Raw genomic sequence first — 14,347 nt, forward strand, 5'->3', positions numbered from 1 at the left:
GAATCCATGGCCTGCCAAGCAAAACGTTGTAAACACTAGGGAAGTGCATGACTTGGCAGGTTATTTGAAACTGGGCGGGTCCCATTTCAATTACTAAATCCACTTCTCCTATTGGCTCTCTTTGTGCTCCATCAAAACCTCGAACTACGGTCCCTGAAGGCCTCAGCTCGATGTCTTGCAATCCCAGCTTCTCCAAGGTGCTCCAAGGACAGATATTAAGCGCAGATCCATTGTCAATCAACACCTTCGGCAGCATTTTTCCATTGCACCTAACAACTATATACAGGGCCTTGTTATGTCCAATGCCTTCCGCCGGCAATTCCTCGCCAGAAAAAGTAATTTGCTTGGTGAATAACACACTCCCAACCACGTGCGAAAAATTATCAACAGAAATGTCCCTAGGGATTTGAGCTTTAGTCAATACCTCGATCAACGCATCCCTATGCACATCTGAAGAAAAAAGTAAATCCAACATGGATATCTGGGCAGGTGACTTGCTTAGCTTCTCAATCACATTGTATTCACTTCTCTGGAACCTTTTAAGAAAATCCAAGGCTTCCTTCTCAGTGATTGTTGGTTTGGCGGGTGGCTCGGAATTATTTGCTTGAATCGGAATGGTTGCTTCAAACGGGCTTGCAATTTTCCCCGATCTTGTGACCACTGATACTTCCTTCTTTGCAATTGACCTTTCCCCAATCTGTACAGTAGGTTCATCATAATTCCATGGTACTTGTTGCAGGCTCAGGACAGGCTCCTGCTTCGGGAATTCAATAATTACTGGCTCCAAAGCCTCACTCTCCGCTGGCGTGAGATCCAAAACAAAGGGCTTTTCGTCCTCTTCAAATGGCAGTTCTATGACAAAAGGTTGGTCTGTGACCCCAAACACTTCAGCTTCCCTTGTCAATTCTTTGACCGGTTCCACATACTCCGTATCATCCAGAATAACCCCAATGATATTGGCATGTTCCGGTAAAGGGTTCCTATTTACGTTCGGCCCTTGCGCCTCCCTTTTCCGGATTACAATCTCCCCGGCTTCAACCATATCTTGGATTTTATGCTTAAGCGCTTTGCAATCAAAGGTGGCATGTCCGGGGGCCCCAGAATGATAAGCACAGACAGCTTGTGGATTATACCACGCGGGCATACCATATGGGTAGGTAGGAGGGGGTACTGTACCAATTTTCCCGGCGGCCTTCAACTGGTCGTACAATTGGTCCAGAGGCCTGCCTAAATTGGTAAATGTACGGCTAGGGGGTCGGTTGTAAGGTTCAGGAGGTTGAGGATGGTTGTAAACAGGTCTATTTGGTGGAGGAAATCTTGGGTTATATGGAAGGCGAGGTCGGTTTTGAGGTGGATTTGGTTGGGAAATTTGAAAAGGGGCTGAAGGTGGGTTTGGATAGCTTGGGCGAGGTCGAGGGTGGTGGATGTTGGTGGTATATACAGGATACGGGTTTGAGTAGTAAGGGTAATGGGGTTGGTAGGTTGGGCTGTGTTGGTATCGGGGTCTGGGTGAAGGGTTTTGGTTCCAAATAAATGTTGCATCCCCCTCTTTCTTTTTAAACGGCGGCTTTTTCACATTGCTTCCCTGCCCTTGTAAAGCATCCAACTGAGACTTCAGGGCAGAGACATTGACAATCTTCCCGGCTCTCACAAAGTCGTCAAACTCTTCCAATTTATTCACAATTGCAGCAAAAGAACAACCCGTCATACGGAAAATTTCTTCGAAATATGGAGGATCATGCGCCTTTATGAATGTGCGAATAATTTCATCCTCAGTCATCGGTGGCTCCACCTTCGCAGCTATCTTTCTCCATCTCTTGGCATATGTCTTATGATCTTCAGATGGTCGCCTTTTCGTTCCTTCCAGAGTAGTTCGAGTTGGCGCTAGCTCGCAGTTGTACTCATATTGTCGAATGAAGGCATTGGACAGATCGAGCCAGGTCTTCACTTCCTCTGGCTTTAGGTTGGAGTACCAATCGAGAGCATCCCCTTCTAAGCTTTCTGGAAATAATCTCAACGGCAAATTCTCGTCATCCACTGGCTTGCCCAACTTGTTAGCAAACAAGCGCAGGTGCGTTTTAGGGTTGCTTGTTCCATCATATTTGTTGAATTTAGGGGTCTTGAACCCCTCTGGCAGTTGCACGTTCGGAAACAGGCACAAATCATCATATTCCAACACCCCTTGTTTGCTTAAACCTTGGCTTTTCCGGATAAATTCATCAAAACGATCCAAGCGTTTAAGTAACTTCATATCCATCTGGGCAGACGACTCTCCCATTTCTGGCTTATTTTGAAAAGTGTGCTCCGGCACCACGGGCTCCGCGGTAGTCTGAAAGAAAGTCGGTGGAGTTACATGCATGTTTGGATCACCCTGAGGCTGGAATCCTTGCCCATAAGGGGGATAAAAAGGAGGATTTTGAGTATAAGCATATTGCGGATTGAAAGTTCCCTCAAACGTGGTTTGAAATGAAGGAATAACAAATGGTTCGGATTGTGGTTGTGTGGCGGGTACAGGTTCAGGTTGCACTCCGCTACTAACGAGCTCGTCAATCAACTTCTTCTGAGTGGCCATTTCTGACGCCATTTCTCCAAATTTTGTGAGTAACTCTGTCAACTGAACCCCAGGACTTGCGACTTCCGGCTGGGTAGTTGCAACGAACTTTTCGGACGATTCTGGTTGAGTACTCATGTCTACACGATTCCTTTGGGCTCTACTTCGGGATCGCGTGATAATGGGGCTTTTCCGAAAAGCTATTTTGAAATTTACCTGAAATGAAGAAAGAACTCCTTTAGATAAACCAATGATTACTGAATTTCTGCAATTTATTCAAAAAGAGAAAGAAAAAGAAAAAGGCATGAGTTAGTAATTATTCGAAAAATTCGGATGCATGTCCTATGGGGGGCCCTTTTTGTGCCAAGGGTAGGCCTAGCATGATGCAATACTTTCGGAATGAGACCCATTAATCAAACCTGTTATTTGACAAACACTTTGTGGGAAGGGATTCATTGCAAAAACCAAATACATCTGTTTACATCATATTGCGAAGGCGATTTTGTACAAGATCACCAAAGTTCCTAAGCCTATCTAGTACAGAGTCTTTACTCTCTCTAGTATATGGCATCTGGACACGTTCGGCTTGATCATATAATTCCCCACATTTCCGCTTCATCTCTTGGCGCCTTTCTCGCTCCTTCTCATATAACCTCTTGTTTTCTTCTGCCTTTCCTTTGTGCACTTCGATGGATTTCTTCAACTGTACCACCTCCATGTCCTTGGCTTTAATGATGGCTCTCAGCTTCTCAATTTCCTCATACGGCTCATGTTGCAACCCTTGCGTGGTGGAATCTTTCAACAAATCCTCGTATGGTGCGGTCATTACCCCCTTCTGTTTGAGCTCCGGAAGATAACGAATGCTTCTATCGTCGGATATTGTTCTCCAAGATTCAGTGATTTGACTCTTCATAGGGATCTCTTTTGGGCATACCCCCTGATCAAAGAAAATGGTGACTTCACTAAACTCGGAAATCGGTGGCGGCCCCTGAATGCGACCTAGTTGTCTAAGAAATCTTTTCGGGGTATATGAGATGATTCCTTGAGTTCCCAGCAAGAGAACACGTTTGGATTCCTTAGTGCGAAGTATCGGCTCAAAGCAGTCTGTCCAATCTAATACCCACCTAATGTTGAAATCTTGCAATGTTTCCAAGTAGTCCACACATTCGGATGCGTTCTTTGGTAGATCTCCCTCGTTGACTCTTTTGGGATGTGTGACTATCCAATTATATCCAACCACCGGCAAACTATCGGCAACTGATGCTTGTCTCTTAAAATGTCCCGTAGCCCATATGTATAAAACCAAGTTCGCCCCATGGAAAAACTTCTCTCCCTTTCGACAACCAGTACAAGCTAAGAAAATATCTGCGAGAATGGTCGGGACTATAGAACATTGCTTACCCTGAATTCCTAAGAAAAGGTCATTCACAATTTTTGCTGATTTAAAGGCTATCTTCTGATCTTTTCGCGGAAAGAGATAGGTCCCCGCCATAGCTACCCCATATACTAGTGATCTTTTGCTCTCCCATACAGCTTTGGAAGTGAACACAAAATCCGTCACATGCCTCTCGAATCCATCGCGTGGCGCAAATCGTTCAAACAGAATACTCACGGCAACGCCCTGATCTGACCCTCGTAGCACAGACTCTTTCAATCCCATAATTTGACAAAATTCGGCCTTGTCGGAGGCAAATGGAAACACCAAAGCAGTTCCTCGTGTGGGTAAACCAAGGAGGCCAGCTACTTCTTCGAGTGTTATAGTCATTTGCCTATTGCCTATTTTAAAAGCAATACACTCGGGGTCCCAAAGATGAACTAAAGCCTCTACCAAATAATTGTTGGATTTGATCTGCTTAAAGTCTTCAATTGGTCCTAAAAATTGGGCTACTTGATTCAGCTCACTAGGTAACATGAAGGTGGGCCATTGTTGAACCTCAGTTGACGGTATTAACAATTGGTAGATGCGGCGAGGGCAAGCCATCTGATAATGAAGAAGGTAGTTTGTCAATTACCTTACCCACGAGTCTCATTCCTCCAGTTAGGCAAAAACTTAAACGTGCAGTCCCTTGAAGGGTTAAGTACCCATGGGACACAAAAGGGTTGGTTTTATTCCTAAAACGGGATTCCCTACGTGGCGTTCCCTTTCTAGGGTTTATGCATGATGCCATTTTATTAAAACAATAAAATATGCAATTTGAAATGAAACGTGACCTAAGGAACCCTTTATTTGCCAGGGTAGGCCTAAAATGGTATGGCATTATGAATTCATAAACGAAATACAGCATAATTTGTCAAACGTGCAATAGCCTATCTACAAGGGTAGGCTCTAAAAGAAAGTCATGCCAGACCTCTTATTTGCTCAGGGTTAATGAATGCAATCGGGACACAAAACCAAGAAAAGTTAGTTCAGCCAAGATAAATACACATAACACATTGTAATAACAAGATAAAGCAATCAAAGAAATAAAGCAATAAAAAGGAAAAAGGGGTTGGACCCCTCCCCTCGTGAATAGTGTCCCTAGTTTAGGATAAGGCCGACTCTACCCTAGGCAGGCTATCATGGATGCATGAGGTTGGGGGTTCACTAATGCATCTAGACTCGATGAGCTCAGGTCCCCGAGCCTTCAGACTTAGAAACCAAGGGTCACCAACCCCAAGGTTCTTTGTCGGTGGCCCGAGCGATTCCCCAAACACCGCTACGCACACATCGTGTCACGGCTACGTGTTTGAGTGAATCTATCAAAACCTCAATCTTCGACCAAAAGCTAAAGGCTATCAACCAATAGCTTTAAGTGGAAGATTGAGTGACCCATTGGAACATGCTACACACACATCGTGTCGTGATCACATGTCCAAGTGAGTCACCTAATCCTAATAGGGTGGAGTGGCGTGACAAGCCACTAAAGAAAAATAAAAGGGATAAATAATTAAAGCGTATGCACGTATGCTAGTGCTCGTTTGGAGGGGAAGGATCAAGAACCAACGCGAGGCTCTAAGGTGATGTCCCCCACCCAAATGCAATGCAAGCGCGAGATAAAGCAAGTACAATCATACATCCAATCGTCCAATCATACATACGTGAGTGAGGGAGTAGTTTGATATGCGCGTACGTGGCAAAAAGTCCTAGAAAGGGAAAATGCAATCCTAATATCCAAATGCTATACATAAAAAAGGTAGAAAAAAGGAAAAGAATGGCTAAATCTAATGCTTGGACCCACTTAGGAAGTCCCCAGTGGAGTCGCCAACTGTCGCGCCCCACTTTTTGGTAAAACATAAAATGATTGTGTTTTGTGAATTTATTGATTTGGAAAAAATGAATTTTGTTGATAAAAACAAAAATGGGTCTAAATGGGACTTTTGAAAATGCGACGATTTGACCCAAAAAAAATAGTTTAAAAAAGGTTTTTATATGAAAAATGGAGTCGCCACTTGGTATAGAGTTAGGGTGTACCAAGTCACCCAAAAAATGAAATTTTTAAAGAAAAAAAAGTAAGAAAACCCTTTTTAAACGACTCCTAGTCCACGTAAAACAAAGAAAAAGGTTCGGGAGTCACATTTGACGAAGGGGAAGGCAAGGATAAAAATCCAAGGCACCCCTTCGACCTAGCCAAGGCTAGTTGCTTGATTTAACCCTTATTTTCCTAATTTTTCTACCCAAAGTATGTATTCGCAATTTGGACAAAGACTAATGAATGAGAAATGCAATCCTAAATTCTACGATGTCTCTCGTGAGGTTTTTGGTCCCAAACCACATGAATTGTGGCGGCCAATAAAGGGAAACCTCATAGAGGTCGATTGATGCAAATGGTGACTCAAGTACAAGTGTGCAAGTGTATGAAAAGATTCATGTATGAAATGATGTAAAAGAAAAACAAAGTGTTTGTGTGCGAATGAATGAAAATAGAATAGTACATATATAAGTGAAACTTGAATTTCATTTGTGAAGTAAAGTAAATAAATGATAAAGATGTAGTGAAAAATATGGATTGAGAAATGTAAGAAAAATGTGATTAAAAGAGTATGGAAGTGATAAAAATGAAAGTATGACCCTAGGGGAATGCAACAAGTCGGGTACGGGGGTTGACTTCTAATTTTTCGACTTCGATTTTCCCTTTGATTAGAAGGCGAAACTAGCGTGCTAAGGCTATTTTGAAGCCACACTCGCTCGTTTCCCTTACCCAAGGGGGTTTCTCAAGCAAATGGACCCTATAACTAGCATGAAATGCAAAGGCCTAAAATGAAAGGGAAAAGGTTAGAGGGACATGCCAAATGCCATAAAAACTAAAAAAATGCATGAAATGTAGTGAACATGCAAACATGTACTAACGAGGGGAAATCCCTAAGGGTCTAGCGTTGGACTAGCCCATTCTATGAATTCCGACTAGTGTTGGACTAGTGGAAACGTACATTCATTCATCACATTCATTCAGGCTATGAAAAGCGAGTAGACATGCTAAACACTTATAAACACATAGCACATAACATTTAGCATGCTCGACTAGATGCAAGGCCCTAACAAAGCAAATTAAACACATAGCGACTAAGCATGCAAGACAAATAAGACGATTAAAGCCCTAACTATTACATTTGCTAGCTAAAACAAAGGGGAAAGGGAAAATGGACCAAATTACTTGCTATGCCCTATCTATTACAAGCCAAAAGGTGTACATATACCCCATAAATGAAAATAAAAGAAAGATTTAAAAATGAAATAAAAGTAAATAAATGAAAGGCACTAATAAACATTTAAGAAAACCAAATAGGCATGCAATTTTCATTTAACAAGTTGGATCACATAGGGAGATACACAAAAAAGATAAAAGAAAGTATACCGTCCCCTTTTGTGGTGCTAATAAGTTGGAAAAGGTTCTAAATTGGAGCTACAACCACTAAACAAAGGATTAATGCACCAATTTAATAGTAAATCAAACAACACAAATTCTTCAAAAACAAAAATTAAAGAACCACTAATAACTATGAAATTGAACCATTAGATCCCTATTAAAATCAAGTTTGACCAATTCGCTACTGTGAGTCAAGTATCTTTCTCCACTACACTCAAAGGAAGCAGGTAATGCAACAAAAACAAGAGACAAAGCATCACTTTGATCAAGAAATAATTACAAAAGATAAAAGTAAACATGAAATTGGATCAATTCAAGGCATTTAAAGGAAGGTGAACAGCCCATGTAAAACTTAAAACAAGTAGTGACTTGATTGCAAAAACTAAAGGAATTTGAGAGGTCAATTTGATTGGTTTTCCCAATTTTTTTGGGTCATACTGGCATAAGGGGAAACTTGAGGGGGTTAAGAGGCAACTTTGAAACAATTTTTCCATGCAAATTCATGCAAGCTACGTGAGACTTAAACTACTGCAACTAAAAATGCAACATGCTCTCTTTTACTTCCAAGACAAAACCAAACGCACAGCTTATTGTTCAAGCTCGGATTTCAAACCCAAACACACAACTTTAATCTAGACCCAAACTTCATACTCACCACCATCCAATCAGGTAGAAAATTTAGAAATATTTCATGCCAAACTCTGGAAAACCATGCAAACATGTAAAGGAAAGAAAAACAAAAGGCTGCTGCAATTCTTCTTAGTTTCACCTATCAAGATCAAATTCAGATTCAAACCTCTACCTTAACCAAAGTTTCCTTAATCTAACACCTGAACTCTGAACTAAACAAACGAGACATCGCCAATCAAACAAACAAAGACGTAAGAAGGAGCTCAAAAATAGAAAAAAAAAACTGATGCAAAAATTCTGGAACAACACTCAAACACAGTTTTTTTTCCAGCACTTTGTTGGTCATAATCCAGCTTTTTTCCGGCCAAAGCCTTGTATTTGGCACTCAAATCCAGCATGCAACTCCTTAACTAACTGCTTAACATATCTAGTTCAGAAAACAACTTCAATCATCAACACAAAATCATCTAAAAAAAAATCCAGAAACATCCAACAAGCCTCGGATGAACGTGCACTTGGCAGAATTCAATTTCATTTTATTTTTCTGCTTTAAACCCGTTAATTAACTATAGGCAGAACTTAATCATCTTGTAGTTTACTAGTTAGTCGTAATTAGAGGTTCAGAACAGCAAAATTATACCCAATGAAACTACATGACTCAAGACAAATCTCGGCAGCATCCTTTCAGCAAAACAGAATTTTTCTAAGCTCCTTAATTCATCACCCAAATACATAAAATTATCATGCAAGGCCCTAATCATAATAATCATCCAAAAATTCAGTTAGTTAAACATCATTTCATGCTCGAATCACTTCAGCAAAACAACATTGAAGCTGCGGTATCCACTCAACTTCTCGGCAGAAACAATTACTTCCAAGACAGATTTTCTAATGTTTTGATTTCATCATCTGATGGTTTAAAATCATCATGCAAAGCTCAATTATCATGGTATTAACTAGTTATTCATGATTACAAACTCAAAACAACGAAATTGAATCACATGAAACTGCAAAAATGCAGGACAAGCTCTCGGTTCCTCACTTTAAGTCCAACTCACATTTTTATATATCAAAATTCCCTTCAGCCACAAATTATTAGTCACGGTTTAAAACCAACATGCAACCCGTATTCAACTACATACATGATCAAACAAATAGCTACCCATCAGATTTAATCCAAAACCAATTTCGGATGTCATAAAAAAACATCTAACCAGAAATTCATCCAATTTTCTCGGTTGACATGCATGCAACCAGTTTTCTGTTCCATTTTTTTTTTGTTTAGCCGAACCAAAAAAAACCTCCCGCAAAGCTTAATCATCTAATTTCAATTAGTCAAAAACCTAACCAAGTGAAAATCAACCACTTTTCCAGCAAATCATGCTAAAAATACCCATGTAATTTCAAAAAAACTCCATCGGCAAACTGGAAAAATTGTTTCAGCAATCCATCAAATTCCATTAAAGTTTCCAGCCATATAACCAAAATCCAGACCACGTAGCTTACATGCAACATCAAATAAAAAGGTTATCTATCAAATTGGATCCTCAATTAAGCTCAGATTATCACATGGGGTCAGAATTAAAATCACATATCCCAAACTAGTTCATCGGCAGAGACATTTAGCCAAAACAGAATTTCTGCATGCTTCACAACATCATCCGAATGTTCAAATTAACATGCATAGTCTTAATCATCACAATTTCATTCGGCTAAGTACACTTAGATGCTCAGATTGTCCTAGACAAACAGAAATACAGCTGCATTCTTTCATCAGCTCTCGGCAGCAACACTTAGCCAAAAACAGAATTTCTAATGGCTTGATTTCTATCCACCGACTGTACAAGCCTCACATGCAACTCGCATATAGTTTCTTCCACTAGTAATCAACCTAAAAAAAATCCAGAAATTACCTCACAACAAGCTAAGCTCCTGCGCAGAAAGTCTGAAAATTTTCTCCCTCTCGGCTCTCTTCCTCCGCGGGGTTTGCTGGCTCTGGTTTGATGAGTTGCAGCTGGAAATGGTGAAATGCAGCTTGGTTGAGGTTGCAGCTGGTGGTTGTTGGTCTGAGGTTGACGGAGAAGGCGATGGTTCCCTGGTCTCCTCCCTCAGCTTACGGCAGAACAGAAACAACAAAAGAAATTGCAGTTCGGCCTCTCCCTCTCTCTCTCAGTCGATACTCCAAGGGAACTACTCACTCACGGCTCACGGATGGAATAGATACAACATAGCAGGTCTCACCTTTTTTCCCTCAGCTCCCGAACAGAAAAGAATGAAGCAAAGAGTTCGGCTTTTTCTTCTCCTCACTCGGTCGATTGTGGCAGACAGATGAAACCGAAAATGCTCCCCTCTGCTGTAGTGAATTGGGAGTAGTGTAATAGTGTGATAATGGAAGATGCCACCGGCAATAAGGATGGAAGGTGCTAGTATATGAAGTGGAAATGGATTCGGCAGAAAAATGGAATTGTGATCTTTTTTTTTTCTTTTTTTTCTTTTCTTTTCTCAACTTAATAATTTAACGAAAATAAAAGTAAAACTAAATAATAATAGAAACAACAATTTTAATTACAAACACATCAAAATCAATCAAACTAGAAATAACAAAAATTACCATTTCGATCTTTTCCTTCATTTTCATCATTTTTCATCATTTTCCTTTTTCCTCCTTTTTTTTTTTTTTTTTGAAAATAAAATAACCAAAATAAACAAAATGCCAAAAGATTGAATTTAAGAGGAATGAACGTATTTTGTGAACCATTTTCTTTTCTTTTTTCTCTTCTTTTCCTTTTATTTTACGTTAAAACTTAAAACTAAAACTAAAAGCTAAAACGTGAACAAAATTAATATGACAAATAAAACTAAAAATAAAAGACAAATAAAAAGGTAACAACTAAAATGCAGACAATCTAAAACAAAATCATACAAATTATTTAAAAATTTGGTGTCTACAAATCAAGCAACATACACCAAGGAGCTGCTCAAAAGGTTTGGAATGGAAGAGTCAAAGCAAGTTGGAACACCTACGTGCACATCTACCAAGTTTGGCAAAGATGAAAAAGGTACAAAAGTTGATGAAAAGAAGTATAGAGATATGATTGGTAGTTTGCTTTACTTAACTGCTAGTAGACCCGATATCATGTTTGTTGTGTGCTTGTGTGCTCATTTTCAGTCTTGTCCAAAGGAATCTCACTTGAATGCGGTAAAAAGAATTCTTAGATACTTAAAAGGAATTTTGAATTTTGGCCTATGGTATCCTAAGTGTCATGAATTTCCTTTATACGGATTCTCGGATGCTGATTTTGATAGTTGTAGGATAGATAGAAAAAGTACAACGGGTATATGTAACTTTCTTAAAAATTGTTTAGTATCTTGGTTTAGTAAGAAGTAAAATGCTATTTCCTTGTCTACAACCGAAGCGGAATATGTTACCGCCGGAGCTTGTTGTACTCAATTATTGTTGATGAAAAACACATTGAATGATTTTGAATTAATGTATGATTGTGTGGCTATGTATTGTGATAACACTAGTGCTATAAATTTGACAAAAAATCCAATTCAACATTCTAAGGCAAAGCACATAGACATAAAATATCATTTCATTCGCGATCTTGTCCGTAAGGGTGAAATGTGTGTTCAATGTGTCTGCTCAAAAGATCAAATTGTTGATATTCTCATAAAAACCCTACCACTAGATCAATTTGTGCCTTTGAGAACAAAATTGGGCGTTTCAGAAAAAATATTCTAAAAATTCTCTGATCACTCTTTATCGGATGTCCGATGTGTTAGAACGGACGTCCGACAGTGTTTTTGATCATTTTTCCAGAAAATTCTGGTTCGGACAGTTGTGTCGGACGCTTTACTTCGTTCAGCCATCCGACACTCAAAAATTGTGTCTTATAAGGAAGTCCTCTGCTTCGTTCAGTTCATTTTTATCCTTTGTCTCAGATGCAACTCTTCATATTCTCTCACTTTCAAAATTCAAATTCATCTCTTTTCGGAACAAATTCCAAGAAATTGCTCTGACCAACACCGTTACATTTCTATTGCGAGTTTATTGCTCCTCATAACTTCTCCCAACTGCCAACTGCACTATAAATTTCAATTCTCACCCGAAACTCTAACCACTCAATTTTTCACTATCTGTGATTGATTCAAGCAGTCATTGTAGTTTATCTGCACTCATAGTTTATTTCATTACATACTCACATCATACTCTGCAACAATATCATCTTTCATTGCATCATGGTGAAAACTAGATGAGGGTCTATCAGTGCCGGACGCACCTTCAGGCTTAGAGATGAAGAGGATGAAGACGTTCAAGTCGTCGAACCTTCCACCAAATCATCCAGAAAGGGAACTGGAACTCGTGATGAAAAGACGAAGCAGTCTTCAAAAAAGAAGCAGAATGCTCAAACTGGTGAGCCATCTGTTGAACCCTCTATTGAGCAGATAGAGGAGCATCAAACTGAAGAGTATCCAGTCAGTGGTAGTGAAAAGGAACTGGAGCAATCCACCAATGCTCATGCATGCATCACGAAAACACCCAGAAATGTGACGGAATCTCACAATAAAAAGGGAAAAAGGTCCTCTAAAAGGAAGGGGATTGCTCAAACTAAGGAAAGGCAAACTTCTACTCCTTCTGTTGAGCAAGGTGAGAAACAGCAGGCTGCAGAGAAAAATGCTGGGGAGCAGCAAACTGCTGAACCTTCTACCAAGAAGTCACCAAGGACAAGTTCTGGTGTTCAGAATACTGTGTCAACCGATCAACGCAGTGGAAAGAGAAAGCGTCCTGCCAAAGAGCAACCTGAAGCTCAGATTGTAGAGGAACCTACCCCTTATCCAAGTTCATTGATAATGATGCCAAGGAGAGGTTCGAATGGATCTCGCAGAAAGGCTTCATCACTCAGAGGACTATCATCCCATACGAATTTCGTAAGTTTAACCTTGAACCAGTTCTTAAGCTTTTTGAATTCAAAAAATGGACCGATTTTCTGACCATTCCAAACACATACTATCCTGACATGCTTCATCAATTCTTTGCCAATCTTAAGAAGGGTAGATCACACACTGATCTTGTTTCACGTGTCAATTCTGTTAACATAGAATTGAACCCTGACATTGTTAATACTATTCTAGAAACCAAAATTGAAAATAGTTTTTAAAAAAATTGTAAACTTCTTTTCATATGAAGAATTTCCTTCTACATATCATCATTTTTATGTTGCTAAATTGATGACCTATTTTCAAACTCATTTTAATAGTCCTGTTGAGGCAAGATTGGAGGATCTCAGTCCTCAAAACTTGATCATCTTTTTCATAATTTCGAATCTGTTGGTCCTTACTGATGGTCATAGGACTGATGCCAACAAAATGGAGGTTTACCTGTTCTATTGCTTTCATGAAAAAATCAAAATTGATTTTAGTTTTGTTATGTGCAAATTCTTGCTCAAAATCAGTACCGTAGAAAACTTTCCTATGAAAAATTTATGACTCCTATCTTTGCTCATCTTGAAATTTCCTTTACTGGAAAATCACCAAAAGAAAGTGCATCAACTGTTTTCTCCAAGGCCTATTTTGAAAGAAAAATCTGAAATTTTTTTAGAGTCACTGGTGCTACAAGGAAACTGTTTCAGAGTTTAGGAGAAAGAATTTTAAGAAACTCCTGTTACCCCTAGAACTCCTAGAGATCAGTCCATGTTTGTATCACCCTTTACTATCCATCCTAGAAAGTCAGCCACTAAGTTCACTTCATCCAAGTCTGAGGTCATTTCTTTGCTTGAGAACCTCAAACAACACATCCTATTTCTTGAAGATCGTCTGATGATGACCATGTCATCTGAACAACAAGACACCTTCATTGACAAAAGGAATCTACTTATGCCTCCTATTCCTTAGGACAATGAGAATGCACATCAAAAGGAGCCTAGAACTAAACCAACTACTGAAACTACTCCAGAGTACCGTGCCTCCAGTTCTCAACCACAGGACAAAGGAAAAACTCCAGCAACTGAAAAAGAAACTGAAGAGGATGATGATGAGGACACTGAAGAGGAAGAAGTGCATCCTGCTCAGTTTGGCCTAGCAAGGAGGAGGCCTGGATCGTCAAAGATTACCATTTAGGCTCTTCTAGGCAAATGTACTTCATGACTAGAATAGTAGTTCATAATAGGTTGTTGGCATCTCTTGCATTTTAAAACATTTCGTGTGTTCTGTATTAAGAATTCTATTTTCCTTCCTCTGCTGGTCTATAAAACTATTTGGTTATCTTTTATGTTTCGAATAAATGTTGCTTTTGTGGATTAGTCCTGTTTTTGGATGAATG

At 39.6% G+C, this 14,347-nt stretch overlaps 1 protein-coding gene across 1 annotated transcript; it reads left to right on the forward strand.

The window, feature by feature from the left end:
* Nucleotides 1–10,413: 10,413 nt before the first annotated feature.
* On the forward strand, nucleotides 10,414–14,145 carry LOC113769185. The gene is made up of 3 exons (XM_027313654.1): nucleotides 10,414–10,445; nucleotides 12,315–12,957; nucleotides 13,921–14,145. The coding sequence occupies exons 1-3, from the start codon at nucleotides 10,414–10,416 to the stop codon at nucleotides 14,143–14,145; spliced, it is 900 nt and encodes a 299-aa protein (XP_027169455.1).
* The last annotated feature ends 202 nt before the right edge of the window (nucleotides 14,146–14,347 follow it).

This window comes from Coffea eugenioides, chromosome 4 (genome assembly GCF_003713205.1).
Source record: "Coffea eugenioides isolate CCC68of chromosome 4, Ceug_1.0, whole genome shotgun sequence".
In the NCBI taxonomy this organism is placed as follows: domain Eukaryota; kingdom Viridiplantae; phylum Streptophyta; class Magnoliopsida; order Gentianales; family Rubiaceae; genus Coffea; species Coffea eugenioides.